At 57.6% G+C, this 20390-nt stretch overlaps 5 protein-coding genes across 5 annotated transcripts; 2 read left to right on the forward strand and 3 right to left on the reverse strand.

Moving 5' to 3' along the window:
* Positions 1-439: 439 nt before the first annotated feature.
* CDEST_04042 (Putative Acyl transferase domain superfamily, phosphopantetheine binding ACP domain, thiolase) lies at positions 440-8664 on the reverse strand (the record flags this gene model as incomplete). The annotated part of the gene is made up of 8 exons (XM_062920201.1): positions 440-2313; positions 2366-2912; positions 3009-4213; positions 4296-6547; positions 6659-7280; positions 7373-7483; positions 7550-8379; positions 8451-8664. 8 exons carry the CDS (start codon positions 8662-8664, stop codon positions 748-750), a joined length of 7347 nt encoding a protein of 2448 aa, XP_062776252.1. The 3' UTR covers positions 440-747.
* Positions 8665-9728: 1064 nt separating this feature from the next.
* Positions 9729-11410, forward strand: CDEST_04043 (Putative O-methyltransferase domain, S-adenosyl-L-methionine-dependent methyltransferase superfamily). Its single transcript, XM_062920202.1, has one exon. The coding sequence runs from the start codon at positions 9974-9976 to the stop codon at positions 11312-11314; it is 1341 nt and encodes a 446-aa protein (XP_062776253.1). The 5' UTR covers positions 9729-9973; the 3' UTR covers positions 11315-11410.
* A 294-nt stretch (positions 11411-11704) lies between these two features.
* Positions 11705-13607, reverse strand: CDEST_04044 (Putative FAD-binding domain, FAD/NAD(P)-binding domain superfamily). The gene is made up of 7 exons (XM_062920203.1): positions 13366-13607; positions 13148-13273; positions 12990-13079; positions 12484-12907; positions 12231-12419; positions 11965-12165; positions 11705-11902 (listed from the first exon to the last, which is right to left on the reverse strand). Exons 1-7 carry the CDS (start codon positions 13462-13464, stop codon positions 11787-11789), a joined length of 1245 nt encoding a protein of 414 aa, XP_062776254.1. The 5' UTR covers positions 13465-13607; the 3' UTR covers positions 11705-11786.
* A 991-nt stretch (positions 13608-14598) lies between these two features.
* On the forward strand, positions 14599-16284 carry CDEST_04045 (Putative class I-like SAM-dependent O-methyltransferase; the record flags this gene model as incomplete). The annotated part of the gene is made up of 3 exons (XM_062920204.1): positions 14599-14962; positions 15052-15229; positions 15298-16284. 3 exons carry the CDS (start codon positions 14599-14601, stop codon positions 15650-15652), a joined length of 897 nt encoding a protein of 298 aa, XP_062776255.1. The 3' UTR covers positions 15653-16284.
* Position 16285: 1 nt separating this feature from the next.
* On the reverse strand, positions 16286-19843 carry CDEST_04046 (Putative AMP-dependent synthetase/ligase domain, phosphopantetheine binding ACP domain, AMP-binding). The gene is made up of 5 exons (XM_062920205.1): positions 19444-19843; positions 18960-19359; positions 18659-18901; positions 18513-18588; positions 16286-18438 (listed from the first exon to the last, which is right to left on the reverse strand). The coding sequence occupies exons 1-5, from the start codon at positions 19744-19746 to the stop codon at positions 16290-16292; spliced, it is 3171 nt and encodes a 1056-aa protein (XP_062776256.1). The 5' UTR covers positions 19747-19843; the 3' UTR covers positions 16286-16289.
* Between the last annotated feature and the right edge of the window lie 547 nt (positions 19844-20390).

A 20390-nucleotide genomic window follows, 5' to 3' on the forward strand; every position in this document is an offset into this window, starting at 1 on the left:
CAGATACAGTGATTAGAACTTGGGAGTAATAGAAGACCTAGCAAGCTTGTATGAAACGACGGTCAAATGGGCTCTCTACTTTGGTAATATAATTGATACTCTCAGGTTGCTGGCATCAAACTTACTCGGAGAGTAGGAGTTCTCCTGCCCTTGACAGGTATTGACGAATCTGAAACTGCAGGTTGCTGCTGCGAGCTTCCCAGTTGCCGAGTTATTCTGTAGACTTTGTGATCAGTCACCTATGTTAGACGTTGCACTTGGGAGACGAAAAAGCAGATCTTGGTAGGGACTTTTGATTAGGTTGGAAAGTGTATGAAGCTATGGAGTGGTACAGGACTGTGTGCCTGGGTGCCGTCAAGCGTGTCGCGAGTCATACCTCGACTCATTTTCTTGTTACGACGCACCGCTTACACAGCACGGCGTTATATCTCTTTCCTCTGTCTACGCCAGAGTTGATAGGATGCGCAATAGCTAGGCATAAAGGGACTGTGGGTTTCTCAATCTCCACTCCCAGTAGTTGAGGGAAGCAAGCAGCAAGCACACAAAGAAGCCACTTTGAAACAGAGAGTAAAGGTAGGTAGGTGTAGTGGATGTGACCAGGTGTATTTTTCGATATTCAGCCCTACAGTAGGTGAAGATTATCCAAGCTCCATGACATTTTGAACAATGATACTTATAAAGAGGGCAGTTATTACCAACTGACTGCTAGTACAGATACACGTGGCTGTCGAGGGCACAGTCTTCCCTCTAGAAAGTGCACAGCTTGCTCCTTGCAACCACCTTCTCAGCAAACTTGGTCATGGGCACGGCCTCCAAGACATCGAAAAGGGCAATATCGGCCTTGATATCCCGCTGGATCCAGTTCCGCATCTCCATGGCCACGAGGGAGTCCACGCCGTACATGTACAGCGGCCGGCCGGGGTCGACCTCGGAAGCCGGGGTCGACAAGATATTGGAGACCCTGTCGACCAGCCCGTCGACCATGGCGGCAACGGCCTCGTCCCTGGTCTCGGCCGTGGCGATACGCCGCGGCAGCAAGGCCCCGATGGACTGCGCCGCATCCGTTCTGTTCCCGCCGCCGTCCGCGGGGGCGCTCGAGCGGACCGCTGCCAAATGGGTGAAGCGGGCGTCCATGGTCAGCCAGTCCGGAAGACTCAGGCCGGTGGCCTCGAAGGCGCCGGCCGTGGCCAGACCCACGCTGACCTGGGCGGGGAAATCGGTCACCATGCCGGAGGGCGTCTGTCGTTGGCGGTTTAGCAGCAGCCGGCGCCGCTCCCCGTTGATGACGGTCTTCATCAGCGCGTGGAACGTGGGCTCTCGGATGCCGAGCAGCTCCTCCCACTTGACCAGGTCGCCGGCTGCGCCAGTCTCGGCCAGCACGCCGACGTCGCGCATGATGCCCAGGTCGACGGCGCAGGCCTGCAGGCCCAGCGAGTGGCGGTGGCGGGCGAGGGCGTCCTGGAAAGCGTTTGCCGCGGCGTAGTTGGCCTGGCCACGGTTGCCGATGACGCCCGAGATGGACGAGCACATGATGAAGAAGTCGAGCGGGCGACGAGCTCCGAAGTGCTCGTGAAGATTCCGCGAGCCGTCGACCTTGGGTCGGAGGGCGGCTGTCCACTTGTCGTGGGTCAGCTGCTCAAACACGCCGTCTCGCAAGACCATGGCCATCTGGATGACGCCCTTGACCGGAGGCAGGTCATCGTTGCAACGCGCGAGGGCGGCGGCCAAAGACGCCTCGTCGGCGACGTCGGCGGCGTAGACCTGGACGTTGACTCCGGTCTGGGCAGCGAGGGAATCGACGACGGCCCGGGCCGACGGCTGTGTCGCCCCCGAGCGCGAGACGAAGGCGATGTTGCGCGCTCCCGAGTCGACAAGCATCTGGGCCAGAGATCGCCCCAGACCGCCGAGGCCGCCGACCAACAAGTACGTTCCCGACGGACCGAGTCGAAGGGCTGTCTTGGGGTCGCGTATCACGGGCACGGGCACGCCGTCATCGCGGTCGCCGTTCCCATCCAGCGAGAGCACGATCTTGCCGCGGTGCTTGCCGCTCTGCATGAGGCGGAAGGCATCCTTGACCATGTGGACGGGCATCACGGTCAGGGGCGTCGGGGCGCGCAAGAAGCCCTTGCGGATGAGGTCGAAGGTGTTGCGCCAGGTCTCGGCCATGAGGTCCGGCCTGTGGAGGAGCACCTCGAGGAGGGTGAAGCAGGTGAAGGTGGTGCCGGCGGCGAAGGGGGCCATGTCGAGGCGCGTGTTCTCGCTGACGTCGCGGCTCCCGATCTCGACAAAAGTGCCGAGAGGGGCAAGGCAGTACTGCCATCAGTTAGTCGAGAGTAGAAGGGAAGGGCGTAGATGAAGTACATACCCAAGATTGGCGTAGGAGCTCACCGGCAAGCGATTTGAGCACGCAGTCGACGCCGCGGCCGCCAGTGACACGTTTCACGCCCATGACGAAGCTCGCATCGCGCGAGTTGAAGATACGCCCCTCGGGGATGCCGTACTTGTCCATCACGAGCGTCCTCTTATCCTCCGACCCGACCGTCACGTAGATGTCGAGGCCCAGATGCTGCGCCAGCTGGATGGCCGCCTGTCCCACGCCGCCGGCCGCGGCATGGATGAGCACCGACTGGCCCGAACGCAGCCGGGCGAGGTTGACCAGCGCGTGGTAGGCGGTCGTGAAGACGACAGGAAACGACGCGCCCTCGACGAACGAGATGTCGTCCGGCATCCGGGCGCACATGATGTCGACAGTGCGAGCAACGGTGGCGTGCGAGCCATAGACATGCGCGCTGACGCGGTCGCCCTCCTTGACGCTCGTTACCTTGCTCCCTGTCCTCAGCACGACGCCGGCGCCCTCGTAGCCCAGGTGAGAGTCGGCGATCAAGCCCATGGAGATCATGACGTCTCGGAAACTGTTTGGTTTGGCATATCGTCAGAGACCGGAGCACCAGACGTATATATATATAAATCACCATGGCCAGTGTTATGTGGGGGGGTAGAGGACTCACTTCACTCCGGATGCCTTGATCTGGATCTCGACCTCGTTCTCTTTCAGCTCGCCCGCATCCTCTTGGGGCCCGAAACGAAGAGTATCCAGCAAACCGGGCTTGGAGATGCCGAGGGCCAGTGGGAAATCACACGTCCTCATAGACTCCATGTGCGTCCCGGTGCCGGCGTGGGATGAGACGTCGGCGTTCAGAGCCCGGTCCTCGAACACGCGGCTCACCTTCAGCAGTCCGTCCCCGTCCTCGAGGAACTCGGCGTCGCGGGTCGAGCTGGCCAAGACCCTGGCTGCGAGTGCCGGCCCATGCTCTACGGATGGCGCGGAGAGGTGCAGCACCTTAAGCTCGATGTTGCCGAGTTCCCTCCTGGCAACTCGCAGGGCGCCGTCGATGACGGATGCCGATGGGCCGCTCAGAGCCGTCAGCCAGAGCAGACTTGATACCTTCACGATGACGCCCTGAACAAGGGCGAAATCCGAGGCAGAAAGGCTTTCCATGAAAGGTGTGTCCAGCTCCATCAAGCTGACGACTGTGTGTTGCTCCGAGGAGACTTCCGTCACAAGCTCTGGCGTCCAGGCCACGGCACTGGCCCTCAGCCCTTGGCCTTCAAGAATCTTGATCAACTCTTGGGAAAAGGCCTGAACAGCGGTGGCGCATGGCGCCGGTGGCTCGATAATGAGCACCTTTTCTTTGACAGAAGAGGCGGTATTAGTAGAGTCACCCTCGCCGGCAGACGGAGTGCCGGCGTCGAAAGCATGTGAAGGTTCATCCTCAACGACCGCGGGAGCAGTGAAGAAAAGAGTGACGGGACCGGTATCATCAGCAAAGACTTCCACTCGGCAGTCTTTGGGCACCGCCTCGTCGAGTTGCTCGCCGTCGAAACCGCAGATCAGACGGCCACCCGGTTTGACGTGCTCGAGAAGAAATGAGAGTCTCATTTGGTCGTCGATCAACTCTCTGCAGCCCTGCCCCAAGATGACAAGGTCGAATTTGGCCTCGGCCGCTTTGCCGGGCTTCAGCTCGAGAAACTCTCCGCCTACGCCATTGAGTGATGAACTGCCTAGGACGGCGTATCTTGTCTTCTGTGGCTGGCTTACTGCGAGACCACCCGTTATGGCTGCTGATGTACCGCCGGTCAGATTCTCGGGCTTTTCAGCCAGAAGCTCAAGTACGGTGGTATCAGGGGACTCATGGATGATCAACTTCGCAATCTGTCGACTCGTCAGCAACGTAGACCATTTTTCCTGACTTTCTTCCTTCCGAGAAACCACTCGTTCAACGATTATATCATACCTTTTCCAGCTTCTCGTCTGACGTTTGGCCGGCGTTCGAAATAAAGCTGCCCAGCTCCTCCGTTGTGAGAAGACTGAAAGCGTTCTCCCACTGCGTAGAGTAGCACAGTCCCGGCGACGTGTCCGATCCGTCGCCGGCGCCGGCGCCAGCGCTCGTATCGGCCGCGATCTCGCTCGTAGACCGATAGCCGCGGATGCTAAGATAGCGCCGTGACAAGGCCTTGTCAAACATATAGATCTCGGACTCGATCTCGCTGATGCCGCGCCGCTTCGCCCTTGAGAAGCCCTTCACGGGCGTCCCGATTTCGAAGGGGACGTCAACCGAGATCTCAAACTCCTGGATGAACACGGGGATGTACGGCCGCGTCAGGGGCTTGCCAGGGCCGTCGTAGTAGGCTGCAAAAGGCGCCGACACGACGGAGTCCAGGGTGGCCGGGTGGATTAGATGCGTACGTCCGGCCCGCCCCGTGCTGAAGGTCTCGCCCGGGTCGCCGATGGTGAGGTCGTAGACGGACTCGCCCGGCCGGAAATTGATCTTCTGCATGTTTCTGAAGGTTGCGCCGAAGCCGAGCCCGACGTTGGCGAGGTCCCGGTAGAAGTCATCGATGGCAAGCTGGTCTACGCAGGCGTCCGCCGCGGCCTCGTACTCGGCGAGACAGGAACGCACGGCAGCGGCCTCTTCCTCGCGGCGGCCCGCCGAGTCGTTGGCGTTGTCCCCGCCTTCGTACTCGATGCGCATGAGACCGTGGCAGTTCTCTCGAAGCGGCATATCAGCGCCTCCCGAGGACGAGATGGTGAACTCGAGCCACGCGGCCGGCCCCGAGCTGACAGTCCCCAGCAGGTGCGGCCTGGTGTGTAGGACGAACTCGGTGGGCTGGTCTTCGCTGATAATGGCGGCCGATCCGATGGACACGTCGCGCAGCTTGATGGCCCGCATCTGGCGTCCGGCATCGGCCAACTGGCGGGCCCCCTCCAGGGCCATGGCCACAAGACCGGCCCCCGGGTAGACCACGACGCCGGTGATCTTGTGGTCCCGTACCCAGTTCTCCTCGTCGAGACGGAGGTAGCCGCGCCAGACGTGCTCGTTGGGGCCGACGGAGGGCATGGGAGCGCCCAAGAGGCTGTTCTGCGGGTATGGCCTCATGTTGTGCTCACGGCTGATGCGCGGGCTGGCGTCGAACTTGTTCGCGTGCTGCCACGGGTACGGCGGCAGGTCGGTAAGCAGGGAGACATCTGGTCCGTTGTCGTCGTTGACCTTGGAGACGTCGATCGGGGCCCCGGATGCAAAGAGGTTTCCGGCCAGAGACAGCGCCATGTCCATGTCGTCCATGCCCCGAGAGAGAGAAGACAGGTACTCGACGCCCTTGATCCCACTCGCCGCGAGAATGTCTTTGACGCTCTGCTTGAGGGCTGCGTGGGGTCCGATCTCCACCAGCAAGTCGACGGTGTTTGACTCCGACTCCCCAGGAGAAGGCCCGTCGGCGGTAGGCCGGACAAGCTCAGCCAGCGCGTCCGAGAACAAGACCGGCGAGACAAGATTGCGACCCCAGTAGAAGGCACCGAGGACCTCGGGGTCAACCTCGGCCGCCTCGACACTGGATACCATGGTGACGGCCTTTGCGTTGCCGTCTTGGAGCCCCTGACCGGGACGGATGTGCGTGAGCGACTGAACGTATCCCGGATAGATTGTCTCCATGTGCTCCGAGTGGTAGGCCACGTCGACTTTCAACCGAGCCACAAACACAGACGTACTTCGCAGCCTGTCGTGCAGCTGCTCGATGGCGGATACGTCACCGGATATGGTGACGTTGGACGGCGAGTTGACACAGGCGACCGTGAGACGCCCGGCCGTGACCTCGGCGATCAACTGCTCCGCCTTCTCCCGCGAGCAGCCGACGGCGAGCATTCCTCCTCCTTCTCGGCTCGGGTCCATCGCGCCGAGCGCAGCGGAGAACTTCCCTCGGAGGTAGGCCACCTCGACCGCGTCCCGCGCGGACAGGGCGCCCGCGCTGTACGCGGCGGCGATCTCGCCGCTGGAGTGGCCCACGACTCTGGCGGGGAGGATGTTCCACGAGGCCAGGAGGTCGACGATACCGATCTGGAGAATGGTGCACAGCGGCTGGCTCAGATCCGGGGACTTGATACGGCTAGTTTCCGCGGGCTTCCGGAGCTCCTCGGCGGCGTCCCAGGGACAGCCCAGCTCCGTAAGATAGCTCTGGCACTTTTGGAAGCTAGATTTGAAGACGTCGAATTCTGGCCCATCTCGTTAGCTAAGTCCCTACCTATAACAACAGGTTGATAGGAAATTGCATCAGGGACAGACATGGCGCGACATGTGAAGATCCAAGCTGCGCAACTGCTCACCAAGTAGTTTCAGACCCATCAGGGGCCACTGTGCGCCTTGTCCGGTGAAGACGAAGCCGATACGCGGAGCGGCGTTGGACCTCACGGCGCCGTCGCTCGTCAGCGCGAGCAGGCCGGATCGTAGGGCTTTCAAGTCGGCAGCCACGCAGAACTTCTTCCACGAGAACCGCGAGCGCTTGTTCCCGAGACTGTACGCGAGACTGGCGACGTGGCCAGCGGATGCTGGGGCTTCTTCCCCCTTGTCGAGGTAGGCCGCCAGTGACTGGGCCACGCGCACGAGGCCGTTCTTGTCCTGGCTGCTGAAGACAAAGAGGCGTTTCTTGTCCGCCGCAGCGGAGGTCAGGTCACGCCGCTGCTGCTGCTGCTGCCGCCGAGGCGCGCCCTCGACGATGGCGTGCGAGTTTGTCCCGCCGACGCCAAAGTTATTGATGCTCACCCGTCTGGGACCCCTTGTCTTTGGCCACGGCGTCAACACCGTTGGGATCTCGAGATTCCACTGGCGGAATGGGGTCTTGGGGTTCGGCGTGCGGAAGAACATCTGAGGCGGGATATATCCCTTCTCCAGAGCCAAGATGGATTTGATGAGAGCCGCAACGCCAGAAGCGCCCTCCAGATGGCCAATCTGATATATGGAGTAAGCAAGTGGGTGTGAGTGAGAGAGAGGGAGAGAGTAAGAGAAAATAACGTAACGGATAGAAAATGAAGAGTTCTTACGTTAGGCTTCACACTGCCAATCACCAGTGGTTGTGAACTGCTTGCTTTTCTACCAAGCGTCTCATAAATGGCTCTTGTCTCGATGGGATCGCCTGCTTTGGTTCCGGTTCCCTATCGCAAAGGAGACGAGCTGTACTGGCACCATAACACGGTTAGTTCTGGCGAGTGGCAGCTTACGTGGCATTCGACAAACTGCGTGTCGCCCATGTCTAGCTCTGCCTTTTGGTAGATCTCTCTGATCAGCGACGCCTGCGACTCCGAGCTGGGCATGGTGAACCCCTGCGTGAAGCCGTCCGAGTTGACGCCAGTGCCGCGGATGATGGCACGGATGGGATCGTTGTCCCGGATGGCGTCGTCGAGGCGTTTGAGGACGACCATGCCGCAGCCCTCGCCGCGGGCGTACCCGTCTCCCGAGGCGTCGAACGACTTGCAGTGGCCTTCCAGCGAGATCATCGTCATGCCGCTGAGGTAGACTGAGAACTCCGGGTTTAGCATGAGGTTCACGCCGCCGGCGACGGCCATGTCGGTCTCGCCAGCCAACAGGCCTTGGCACGCCATGTGGATGGCAACGAGGCTGGAGGAGCAGGCCGTAGCGATCGTCATGCTGGGACCCTTCAGGTTGTAGAACCACGATGTGCGGTTCGACAGCATCTCTGTGTTGATGCCCAGCGCGGCGTAGCGGGGCGACGTCTCCGTGTCCCGCGCAATGGAGTCGCGGTAATCGGACGAGGAGGAGCCGACATAGCAGCCCGTCCGGGAACCCGACACGGCATCGATGGTGAGGCCGGCGTTTTCCAGAGCTTCGTAGGTGACTTCCATTACACAACGCTGCTGCGGGTCCAGTGCCAAAGCCTCGCTCGTGTTGATGTTGAAGAAGGCCGCGTCAAAAGCTGTCACGTCTCTCTTGAGAAAATGAGCCCCTCTCGCCGCGATTGTTTGGGGTTTGTTGCGCCCCGGGTGATGGAAGGCGTCCGTGTTCCATCTGTTGACAGGGACGGAGTTGGTGTCTAGCACCCGGCGCACGTCAGTCGTATGAGGGTGAGGCCATCGTTAAGGCCAGTCAACCTGTTTGACATACCTCTTTGAGCTAATAGCAACCGCCAGAATTCCTCTGGAGAAGAAACGTCGTCGGGGAGGCGACACGCCAACCCGATAACAGCGATAGAGGAAGGCATGATGAGGATGGACGACACAGGAAGCGCGCTGGGATAACGAGCGGATGGGAGAGAGAGGGAGGGGGGGATAAAGAAATCAGGTTGTATGTAATTAGTAGTTGGGCAGTAAGATGACATACAACTGGACTACAAGCAGTCACTGACAAGATTGAGTATATATCCCCCTTGGGCCACTAATACTACTCGGAGCAACGCTTATAGACGTGGATCAAGACTGAGCGCCTTTCGATCGTTGACGTTGTAGTCCCGTGACAGACCAGGCTATGAGGTTTACATACCTACGCAGGATTTGATGTTACGGGTGATTAGTATCAAAGAATGTATGAGGCTTGTTCGACGGAAGCTTAATCTGGCGTCATCCTCTGCCTCGCGCCTCGTCTGTTCTTGGTACAAGTGGTTCAGCCTCCACCTGTTCGCTAGTTTAATCAAAAAACCCCCCAACAAATGACTAGCATTTTAGTAACGCTTCCCACTTGTCCAACATGCGGACTGCTTGAGACGTGGGTGTGAACTCAGTTGACGACGGAGCAAAGTGAGCCAACGGACATGTCCTTCGCCGATGCCGTCAAAAAGGCCCGGATCGGAGGCCGGCCTGCAGAGCAGCGGAGCTTTGGGAGTGGGTTTAACCATTCACGAAGAGGTTATAATCACCCCCCATGCGACATGACCCCGGGCCAAGTCGGACGCCGGTGGGAGCCGATGGTTGAGGGATTACCCTTGAGAGATCTTGGACGAACCCCCTTCCTGTGGCCATTCCACCCCCTTGCGATTTAAGGTGTCCACACAGATTGTTACCCCTGCCAAGGGGGTGGTTCAACTACAATCCACTTATTTATATGGTTGCCGACGGGCCGACGGGATCCCGCGGGGGTCCGGTTATAGTATGAAAGCATAACACTTTGCTAGTCTCCTCTCTGGATGCAGAGCACTCGGTCGTTGGAAAAAAATAATATTGGCGCAACTGACTAGTATCCGCGGAGTTCAGAGAATAATTGAAATCCGAAAGGGGGTGTAGTATATTGCGAGGCTGAGCTCACGAAACCTTATTGCCTCCCATGCCGGCCGTTCGGAGCTGCTGCCATGCATCAAGTCATAATATCGGTTTGTTGCATAAAGGAGCTCTCTGAGTCAAGGATCATGGGATCAGCGAGACGAGGCAGTTTTCGAGCAGTCTGTAATAGTGTTCCATGCTTCTGCCAAACTCGTTTGCCTACCTTGTATGATGAAAACAAGTTGGCTACATGGTTCAAATATCCTCCAGTGACGGAGGGAGTGTGAAGTCAGAAGACGCTTTCAAAAGACGATCGTGTTCACAGACTCTGCCACACACACATAGACCCTCATTTCCAAAGAAGCCTTCTTGTTCTAAGCCTGTAAAGCATCACTATTACTACCTCAAATCACTGTTGGTTGTCAAAACGCTCTCATGGCGTCGACAAAAAGCGAATCTCTTCCTGTTCAGCTGCCTCAGGTGGACCTGGAGGCACTAGGAGCAGACTGCCAAAGCCTAGCCACAAAGCTCAAGCAGCATCTGTCATCCAACGGCCATCCGCAGCCGTCCTTCGAGTCCGGCGGCCCGACAGGATATCCCACACTGGATCCCGAGACGGAAACGGCCAGACAGCAGCTCCGCGAGGCCGCAAAGACGCTCCTGGAGCTGGTGTCTGAGCCAGACGATGTTCTGACCGAAGACTTGTACAACAAAGTCCACGACCTGAACGCCTTCGCCTACGTGTCCCGGTTTCATGTTGCGAAGAACATACCCGTCAAGAGGGCCGTTTCCTACCCGGATCTCGCCTCGAAGACGGGCACCGACGTCGGCCAGTTGAAGAGAGCGCTGCGCCATCTGATGACCTTGCATGTCTTTGCGGAGCCCGAGCCCGGCCGTGTCGCGCACACGGCATCCTCCAGGCGGCTTGTCGAGTCGCGGGGCGTCCGCCTCTACAACGAGTTCGTGAGCAGAGACACGTTCAAGCTGGCGGTCTTCCAGCTGGACGCCATCGAGAGGTGGGGTCACGGCGCCACCGAGCCGGACCAGGCGGCGCACAACATCGTGTTCGGCACCGACAAGCCGCTCTTCGCCTACTTCGCCGAGAACCCGGCCAAGATGGCCGACTTCAGCGAGCTGATGGAGTTCATGGCCAAGTCGCGCTTTCAGGCCGCTCATCACCTCCTCGACGGCTTCGACTGGGCCTCACTCGGCCCGGCCGTCATGGTCGACATGGGCGGCAACGTCGGCCACTGCAGCGCGCAGGTCGCGGCCACCAACCCGGCCATGACCTTCGTGGTCCAGGACTTGCCCGAGGTGGTTGCCCGGGCCCGCGACCCGGACAACGGCGCCGTGCCCGCGGCGCTGCGCGAAAGCGGCCGCGTGCGCTTCATGGAGCACGACCTCTTTGCGCCGCAGCCCGTCGACGCCGACGTCTACTTCATGCGCATGATCCTGCACGACTGGTCCGACGACAAGTGCGTCACGATCCTCCGACATGTCGCCGCCGCCTTGGCCCGCCGACCCGGCGCCCGGCTACTCGTCATGGACACGGTGCTCCCGCAGTCTGGCGAGTGGCTGGCCGTTGCCGAGCGGCCCATGCGGTCCATGGATCTGCAGATGGCGTTGATGACGAACGCGAAGGAGCGAGACTTTGGCGAGTTTGAGGCCTTGTTCCGGCGCGCTGACCCGCGTCTCTCGATCCGCAACGTGGTGAAGCCGTTGGGGAGTCTTATGTCTTTGCTCGAGGTGGGGTTGAACCCGGAAGAGACTCGGTGATTAGGAGATGGGGAGCTGCGGGAGGCTTTGTCTCTTTTCCGTGTAGTACCCATGTTATCAGCCTGGATGATTCGTTAGATGGTAAAAAATGAGATAAAATGGCCATCTCTTCGAAAATTACAAGTCGATGGCAGTCTGTGATCCGAACCTGCATCTGTGATTGCGCTTCTGTGATGGGTTACTGGTTGTCTTGGACTACATCACACATCAACACCGTTCTGGAGTGAAAACACCTTCATAGCAACGCAAAAATACTCTGAAAAGAGCGTTGAATATTGATTTGTCCAAGCAGCACTTCATTCGACAATCTCTCCAGTTGAGTTATGCAACTTTATAACAAGGGAAATTGGAAAGGTTTCCATTGAAACAAGCCCGACTCAAAACATATTACAGAAAGGTTTGCAAGCATTGAAGTTCTATTATCTCTCCACCGTACAGACTACTAAGACCAAGGACACAGTCTACGAATTGCTCAAGGGACCGGGGGCATGGGGATGAACGGCACGTCAAAAGCCTCCAGGAACTTGGCCGAATGGACGTACTCATCGTGTTGCTTGCAGTACATGGCACAGCTGAATATCTCGTTTCCTGTTGCCGTCCGAGTTAGTCATATCTGCACGCTAAAAGTTCCAAGAGAGGCTGAGTCTTACCAGTCGGTGGTTTTCCTCGCTCTCCCGATGCGTCTCTGCCTCTCACGCGACTCAACTCCTGGATGCGGTCGACCCGGGCCTTACGGCAGCGCTCGTAGAGCTGTAGCCTTCCCGGAACCTGTCCTGGAGTAGTTCCGAGAGGCAGCATGACGGCCAGGGAGACGGCGTCTTCCACTGCCGAGGCGGCGCCTTGAGCAAGAACTTCATGTTGGAGACCTTAGCATCAGCTTCGTGATCCCCCAAAGAGCAGGGCGTGGTGAACTCACACGGAGTGAACGGGTGTGCAGCGTCTCCAAGGAGAGCAACGGAGTTCTTGGTCCAGATTGGGAGTAGGTCCATGTCGAACAAGGGCCACACGGTGACGCCCGCTTCGTCAGCCTTCTCCAACATCCGCTGGACCGGGGATGCAAAAGCGGAAAACGAAGATAGCAGGTTCTCCTTCTTCGACCCGGGAGCTTCGGTTTTCGCATTAGTATCCTTCCAGATCATCTGAAAAGAGGGGCAATTGGTAGTACACACCTTCGGCCAACCGGCGCGGGACGATGGGAAGAACATTGAGATACTCGCCCTGGGAGCACGGGTAAAGGATGATGCGCCTGTCCGGTCCAACCAGGTCCATCATGCTGCCGGGCTTCTCGACGAAGACGCGGGTTTCCGGATCATCCAGTAGGCTTTGGGTCCGGATCAAGAACCGAAAGCAGCTCAGCGCCGACGGCTGCTCCTGGTAGGACTCTCCGAAGACCACCTTGCGCGTTCGGGAGTGGACCCCGTCGGCTCCAAGGATCACGTCCGCCTTGACGGTCGTGCCGTCGCCGAGGGTGACGGTGGTGGCGGCTTCATCCACGCTCGTGATTTCGCAGCCGGCATGAAGCACGGCACCCTGCTCGGTCGCCTTGTTCCTCAGCGTGCTGTGGAGGTCGACTCTGTGGATGAAGTAGCATTTCTTCCGACATCGTTGGTCAGTCTGATGCTACTATCTCGATTCATGTAACGCGATCAGTCTCTTTCGTCTGATGGCAACTCACCTGTGCACGCTGCTCCGATAGTGTGGCTTCCTTCACCTTGTCGGTTATCTCTTGCATCACGTCTAGGCTACCGCCATCCATCATCGTCATCTTTTGGAGCAGAGCACGAATAATAGTCAGCGTCCGTTTCCTGCTCCGTGTCTTGCTCTGGGACTCACGTTCTCCATAGTCGTGGCTCCGAAATCCTCAGGCTCAAGCCCATAACGACGGAGGAGGGTTGTTGAGTTCGGCTGCAGCGCGATGGCGGCGCCCCTCTCATTTGCCATCTGGGACTGCTCGTAGACCTAAGAGAGAATCAGCATTGTTCTGATGTCGCCTTCCTACTTGGTCATGGGCGCTTCATCGCCTGATCTCTTTTGAAAGAAGCGTCACTCACCTCGACATCTTGACCTGCTTCACGGAGAGCACAAGCGGCCATCAAGCCCCCGATGCCTGCTCCGTCAATGACAACCTTCAAAGGCGCGTGGGAATCCATCGTGTCAAAGAGTCCGTGTACAATGGTATCTAGGCTCTGTAAGACTCCGAGGCATTTAAAAACGACAGTCTATTTGTCTTGTCGGCGTGGGAAGCCAATTCCAAGCTGCTGTTTGTTTCCCGGGTGTAATCGTTTCTTTCATATGCAATCACGAAGAGTCTCTCTTAATGCATGTTCCGCTTTATTGAATCTGGGGTGTGCACCTACCTGACCTGACAACGAAGGGTCACATTGAGTTTCTTCCAGCTATACTGTACCAGGCACAAGCGGATTCTAGGATCGCAAGGGGTGGCTGTGGAGAGGCAGTCTTGGGTTCCCGTCCAGATAATACACTCTACACCGGAGTATTTTGTCATGACATACCGAGAAGGAAGTTTCCGTGCCTACTTCCGTAACCCATAAGTGGCCATGACACAAGACCACCTGGCACGAGGATCCCTAGGCCGTGACAGTTGAACAATACATGGGTAGTCATCCTTTGGAACGTAACGCCAAATCCGACCATACCATCGCAAGCGGACAGTACCGTGTCGATCGTTTGGAGTCTAGAACCACACCTCAGGATCTCAGCTAACCCCCCTGTGATCCAGGGGGCTGTGACAAGGGTAGGGTTAGTGCAGGGATTCCCAGCTTGACTGGCATACCGAAACCGGTGTTGAAGTCTCAGGGTCCGCGCAGCTTTTCCCCGATGGGTCCCAGCGAGCGAGCTGACTCACTGCTAGCGAAGAAGTCGTCCTATCTTTCACCATGCAACGGTAGATCCCTAGTTCTGACAAGGGCAAATTAACAATCACGTCAAAGTTCGACTTAACAACCCGATTTTGACAAGGCCAAGCCGGGAGTCAGGTTGTGGTTTAGTTCAATATATTAACGTCGGATACAGCTCTCGTATCTGCAACAGCGACGATGTCGTGTTATTTTCCCTGCCGGGACCTTGCAGTACGGCTAAACCGGCACAATCAAAGCAGTGGTGGTATGGTGTCGTCTGATCCGTTGTCTCGAACCCCGGCACGGCGAACGCTGTTTCCAGAAGCCCGTACATAGAGTAATTAATGGGTTGGCAAGTCATGACAACCCACATCTCGGCTCCCACATGGCTTGGTATGGAGTACAAAGAACGATAGGGTCTCGTAGATGCTCCGGTTCCCACATCAGTTTAGACATCGAGCACTCACTCGGTCTCTCTCTTCGTCTCGTTGTGTGCCGTCAATCGCGATTCCCTGTTCTCGAGTTTTCAGGCAGAGTCGAACACCCCCCCCCCATCCCCCCTTTATCCCTGGCACAATGCAGAGCGAAAGCGCCGTGCTCTATCCCAACCCGATAGTCGGCGAGAGCGTGTACAACTACGCCTGCGCAAAGTCGTTGAGTCTCCCGCCGTACATCGAAGACTACCATGCCTGGATCTATGCAACCCAGGGCCGGATGGCCATGATGAGCAGTTCCGTCTTCCAGGGCAAGTCGTTGCATTGGTTGGCCCGTGCGATCGGGGCGAAGAGAGGTAATAATCAGAGGAACGGCATTGGAACGCCGTGTACCCTCCCATACCGGTTTCGACAGGGCCATGATAACTGACGCTTGTGTGGACAGTGCTGGAGATTGGTGTCTACCTTGGCTTCACGAGTCTCGTTTGGGCCGATGCTGTCGGGCCCCGGGGCAAGGTCGTGGGCCTCGAGCTGTCCGCCGAGTACGCCAGTCAAGCCCGCAAGATCGCGACGGAGAACGCCGTTCAGAATGTCGAGGTCGTCGAGGGCGACGCGGCGAAATTGTACGCTGGCTGCATCATCCTCCCTCGTACTACATGAACTGTTGGCTAACAACTTGCTTGTTCCACAGGCTTGGCGAGCTCTCCCCCGAAGAGGCGTTTGACATCATCTTCATTGACGCTGACAAGGAGCGCTACACTGCCTATCTGGCTTCGATACTCGAAAAGTCCCAAGTTGGCGCGAAAAACCGTCTGCTTCGTCCTGGCGGGATTATCATCGCCGACAACGTAATCCGTCGCGGGCTGGTGGCAAACAGCACCGAAGACAACCCCTGGGCGGAGAGGTTTAGAAGCATTGGGCTTTGGTCGGACAGAGACATGGAGGCGCTAGACAGCTTCAACACGGAGGTGGCCACGAACCCTCGTCTGGAAAATCTGCTTCTCCCACTATTTGATGGGATGGGCATGTCTAGACTGGTCGACTGAAGGATGAGGCCTCCGTTTGCAGCCAACGTAGCTGAGCCTACTATGGAAACATGAACGTGGTGATGTTGTTTACCAAGGTATTACAATAGACAGCAACTATTGGTTAGGTAAGTTTAGTTGAGAAAAAGGGTAACTTCGTCGAACGAGTCAGTCCGTTACTTGGGCCCCTTTAAAAGTCAAACGAGTCCTACTAGGCGTTAAGAGATCCTCCAGAGGAGAGAGAGTGTGTCTTTTTCCATTTAGGATTTCCGGCCCTCATGATCTCTATGTCCTTCATTTCAACTCTTAGCTTTAGAGAGGCACTCAATCACAGGCACTTACCTATACATTAAACATCGCCCCTTCATTGTGTTGTCACATAAGTTTTATAGAACTTGATTCCGTCTCGTTTAGAGCCAATAGCAGGCCGTGCGTCTCATTTAACCTTTTGACGCCGTCTTCTGAAGTGCCGAATATCTACAGTCACCGCTGCATCAGATCGTTGTAGTCTTGTGTGCACCATTTAGTTGGGCTGGGTCGAGGCTCAGATTATCAACCTACTCCATATCAATCCAAACAAAACTGCCCTTGGATGGCTTCAACGTCTTGAAAGTCTTACCCCCAATCCGAATTTCTCTCCTTAATGAACAGCTGGGATCTAGAAGGCCCACTGCCGGCACCACTGAACCATCAGCTCCCGGGTCACGGGTTGCATCTCCCTCATGCTTGGACTGGCCTCGAGCGTCTTCTCCATGGAGAAGTGGAATCGAACCTCTTTCATGGCTGCTTCGCCTGGCGTGCCCTTGAAGAAATCCAAAAGTTGCAGGGCCGGGTTCCGCGCCGCGTCATTCCCCTCCCGATCACTCCGCTCCAGGGCTCCCACCCAGTCTTCCCAGCTGACCAACGACTGAATGCGACTACCGTAGAACTCCTTGATCGCCTCGCTTAGTTCTGAGAAGTGCCTGGGGCGCGGGTTGACGCTGTAGTAGTATAGATTGCAAGTGTCCGGTGCCCGTGAGCCGGCTGCCACACCTGCGACCTCGAGTATCAGCCGGGCCGCGCCCTGTGAGGTAACCCAGTTGACCGTGCTCATGACGCCCAGATCGCGCGGCAGCGCACCCAGGGTCTTGACAGAAGAGGCGACGAGGCGCGGCAGCCACTCGTCGGGATTCCACACGCCCGCTGCGTCCTCGGGGCCCGCGATCTGTCCAACGCGCACGACAGCGGCAGACACCCCGCTGCGCTTCGTCGCCGTTTCGACAGTCAGATCCGCGACAAGCTTGCCCTGCGCGTACTCACCCGCCGGCACTACGGACGGGGAGGCGGTCTCGGAGCCGTCCCAGTCCGTGGCGGCCAGCACCGTGGACACGAACACGAGATGCACGTTTCTGGACGCCTGAAGGCAGAAGTCTATCAAGTGTCGTACGCCCCGTATGTGCGGCTCGAACGACTCGAGGGTTAGGTTGAAGTTGACGGGCCACTGGGTGTGGATGATCCGGTCCGCGTCGGCCAGCAGGCGCGCGTATGTCTCGGCGCCCAGCCCAAGGTCCGGCCGGGCGAAGTCGGCCTGCAAGAACTCGACTTTGGCAAGGTCGGTCTGTAGCCCGCGGTCCGCGTTGAGGCGTAGCTGTCGGGTCCGGCCATCTCGTGCGCGGTTCAGACAAACCACCCTGTGCACAGCGGGGTTCGCGACAAGAAGGTCGAGAAGGTAGGCGCCCAGCCTGCCCGTGCTTCCGGATAGAATGACGACCTGCTGCGAGTCTCGAGCTGGTGATCTTCCACTTCCCGGCTGGTTGTTGTAAGGTAGATTTTGGGTGTACTTGGCCAGCAAGTCGGACATGGCACGGGACGCTTCAACATCCGCATCCACCGGTTTCAAAGAGCCGACATGCTGTCCCCAGAATTCTTTTGCGAGGTTTCGAGGTGACGGCTTGGCGTATATCAACCGTGGCGCGATGCCCTTTAGATCAATCTTGTCGCTCTTCACCTGGAGAGCACCGCGGAGCAAGCGGCACGCGTTAACGACCTGGAGGGAATCTATGCCCGCCGTGAAGAAGTCGGTATCCGGCTCGATGGTGGCCGCATAGGTCAGCGTCTGGAAAAGACGGCACATAGACTGCAAGAGCGTTTCTTCCGAGGTGAGGTCCAGGTTGCATCGAGCGTCCTTCCACCCGGCCTCTGCTTCGCGGAAGAGACGGTCCACCTCCGGCTCGTACAGCTTGATGGACGGGACTCGATGAACGGTGTCTTTGGCCAGCCTAGGAAAAGGCTTGTCGGCCTTGGTGAGCAAGATGAGCTGCCTGCTTATCCGGGCATGCGCGGCCGTCTCATTGTTAGTTTTGGCAACAAGAGGCCACAGCTCCTCAAGGAGATCTTCGGCCTCCTCGGGGCTGCTCGGGTACTGCACGGGTTCAACAAGTAGAGCAGGCTGCAACCTCATTGTGCCCACTACAATGGCGGCTCTGACTTTCGGGTGTCCGTTCAAAGCGTTCTCGACCGTCACAGGGTTGAGCTTTTCCCCGTTCGAAAAGACGATCAAGTCATCGCAGCGCCCATGGTATTTCCAGTGGTCCGGCAGCGTGGGGTGTTTCTTGAACAAATCCTTGGAGGACCACTCATCCAGATCCGGGTAGGTGTAAAAGACGCCTTGGATGCTCGACGCGGGGTCTTTGCGGACGATCACGAGCTCGAACACGTCGTCCTCGCCCGCCACCGGCCGCCATTCCGCCCCAAGCACGTCCGAGTGAATGAGAAGCCATTGCCATGCATCGGGGTTCGCCTGCCAATAGTACGGCAGCATGCCGCATCTTGAGGCACATCATCAGTCGGGCTTGCGAGGATAGGATAGCCGGGGGGGGGGGGGGGGGGGCTGTGCACATACTCGGTCGATCCAAAGGAGTTTTGGATCACGACGCCCCGGTCAAGAAGCTTCTGTCCAGTAGCATCGCTGAGGTTCCCTATCGCCATGTCGATATCAGCAAAATGGATACGAGAGGATGTCCTCGCTTGCTTGCTGGAGACACTTACCACCTCCAAAAACTACGAATTTCAACTTGCTGAGCACCTCACAGCCATTCTCGGTGGCACTAAGCTCTTCCAGAACCGAAGGGGGTAGAGAGATGGAGTCAACGTCGTCAGGAGCGTGTGCCAGCTGTTCGAGGATGAAATCGGCCGTGAATGGCCGGTTGGTGATGGCGAACGTGACCGGCGTACCCCAGTACACATGAAAGCCAAAGAATGTGTACAGTCCACTGGCATGGGAAAAAGGCACTGCATCAAATCTTGGTCAATAAGATCACGTGGCGGGGAGGAGTATCGTTATCCGTACTTGGAGTCAAGTTTCTCTTAGAACGGGCCAGACCGCGCACGGCGGACTCCGTTCCCTTCCACGAGGGGAGGAGATGAAGCTTGTCATTCAACATGATCAAGCCATTCCGAACCACGATGGGCTTCGGCAATCCCGTGCTCCCGCTCGTATGCAGCACGACGAATGGCTCCCACTCAGCTTCATCTGCCCCCCTGAGGTAGAGAAATGGCTCAACTGCGCTGTCCTCTGCTAGCCAAAAGTCCAGCGGCGCAAGGAGGTTTGCTCTCATGCTGCTTCGCTTTGACAACCATGGCTTCACCGGTTCTTGGAACGTTGCGTCATGATAAAGGATGTCACAGTCCGTGAGATTGAATAAGTTGAGCTGTGCCTCCTCCGAGTTCCGGGGCGACACAAATAGCGCCTATAGTCAAAAGGTTATTTGCCGATGCCAAAAAGAGAGAGGAGGGCCGAAAGGGGGGGGCGGCGGTAACGGTGACACACTCACCTTGTAGCCTGCCTTGATAGCAGCAACGACGAAGATGAGGTATACGGCGTCATTGGCCCCAATGTAAGCCACTGTTGGGAAGCTCTTCGGCTGGGGTACGCCAGACGTCTTTACGATGTGATGGGCGAGGCGGTCGATAGCTGTAGCATATTGACCATATGAGATTCCTCTCCAGCCATCCTGCGGATTGGACGACAAGGGCAGGGAAAAACATTCCCGCATGGGCTCGGTTTTGGCGACATCGTCAATGACATGCGGTATAAGCCGCTTGCCGTAAGCCTCTCTGGATTGCGGCGCGGACATGGTGGCTGTGGAATGGTCTATGGCTAACAGGTTGGTAGTTGTTGTGGGTGTCTAGTTGCTTTGCTATGCTCAGCTCTAAGAGCAGGACAAGAATTACACGCACCTGAAGACAGGTTGTTGCAACCGTGTTAAGTCGGCCACACGAAGACCAAGCTGAGGGAAGTCGGGCAACCCAAGCATGCCGGAGGACTGGGCGTAACAAGCACCCAGAAGTCATGATGCCTACTAGCCGCAGAAAGTTACTTTGAACTTGCAGGGACAAGGGGGGAGTGTGTCCGGTAACGCGAGTGTACATCGTAAAGCCGGTGATGACCCCACAAAGTCGGTGTGCTCAAAGCGGGTACCATCGTAGAAGGATCTGCGAAACCTCCGTCCATTCATTTTATTCCTGCGTAATCCCTGCGGTGTTGGATCCGGCCAACAGCCCGGCCCGTTGGGTTGGATCGGCGTCCCATCGTGCAGGGCTCTACCTGGCAGCATCCACCGACGTCGTACCCTCTCTGAGGTAGGGGGATTTTGTGGTCCGGATGAGACGACACGCATTGTTTAGTTTCTTCAGCGAGGGTCCCGGATTATTGAATAAGTCATGACAAAACACCGAAAGCGCTGATGTAGTTGGACCGTGGCAATATTGAGACTCGCCT

This window comes from Colletotrichum destructivum, chromosome 2 (genome assembly GCF_034447905.1).
Source record: "Colletotrichum destructivum chromosome 2, complete sequence".
Classification (NCBI taxonomy): Eukaryota; Fungi; Ascomycota; class Sordariomycetes; order Glomerellales; family Glomerellaceae; genus Colletotrichum; species Colletotrichum destructivum.

Bases quoted from the DNA above. Each gene is read 5' to 3' on its own strand.
- CDEST_04043 (XM_062920202.1), top strand. From the start codon at position 9,974: ATGGCGTCGACAAAAAGCGAATCTCTTCCTGTTCAGCTGCCTCAGGTG.
- CDEST_04044 (XM_062920203.1), bottom strand. From the start codon at position 13,464: ATGGATTCCCACGCGCCTTTGAAGGTTGTCATTGACGGAGCAGGCATC. The intron at 12,908-12,989 runs GTGAGTTGCCAT...CGATGTCGGAAG, and splicing joins TATCGGAGCAGCGTGCACAG to AAATGCTACTTCATCCACAG. The intron at 12,166-12,230 runs GTGAGTTCACCA...TCCAACATGAAG, and splicing joins TGCACACCCGTTCACTCCGT to TTCTTGCTCAAGGCGCCGCC.
- CDEST_04046 (XM_062920205.1), bottom strand. From the start codon at position 19,746: ATGTCCGCGCCGCAATCCAGAGAGGCTTACGGCAAGCGGCTTATACCG. The intron at 18,589-18,658 runs GTAAGTGTCTCC...ACATGGCGATAG, and splicing joins ATTCGTAGTTTTTGGAGGTG to GGAACCTCAGCGATGCTACT. The intron at 18,439-18,512 runs GTATGTGCACAG...ATGTGCCTCAAG, and splicing joins AACTCCTTTGGATCGACCGA to ATGCGGCATGCTGCCGTACT.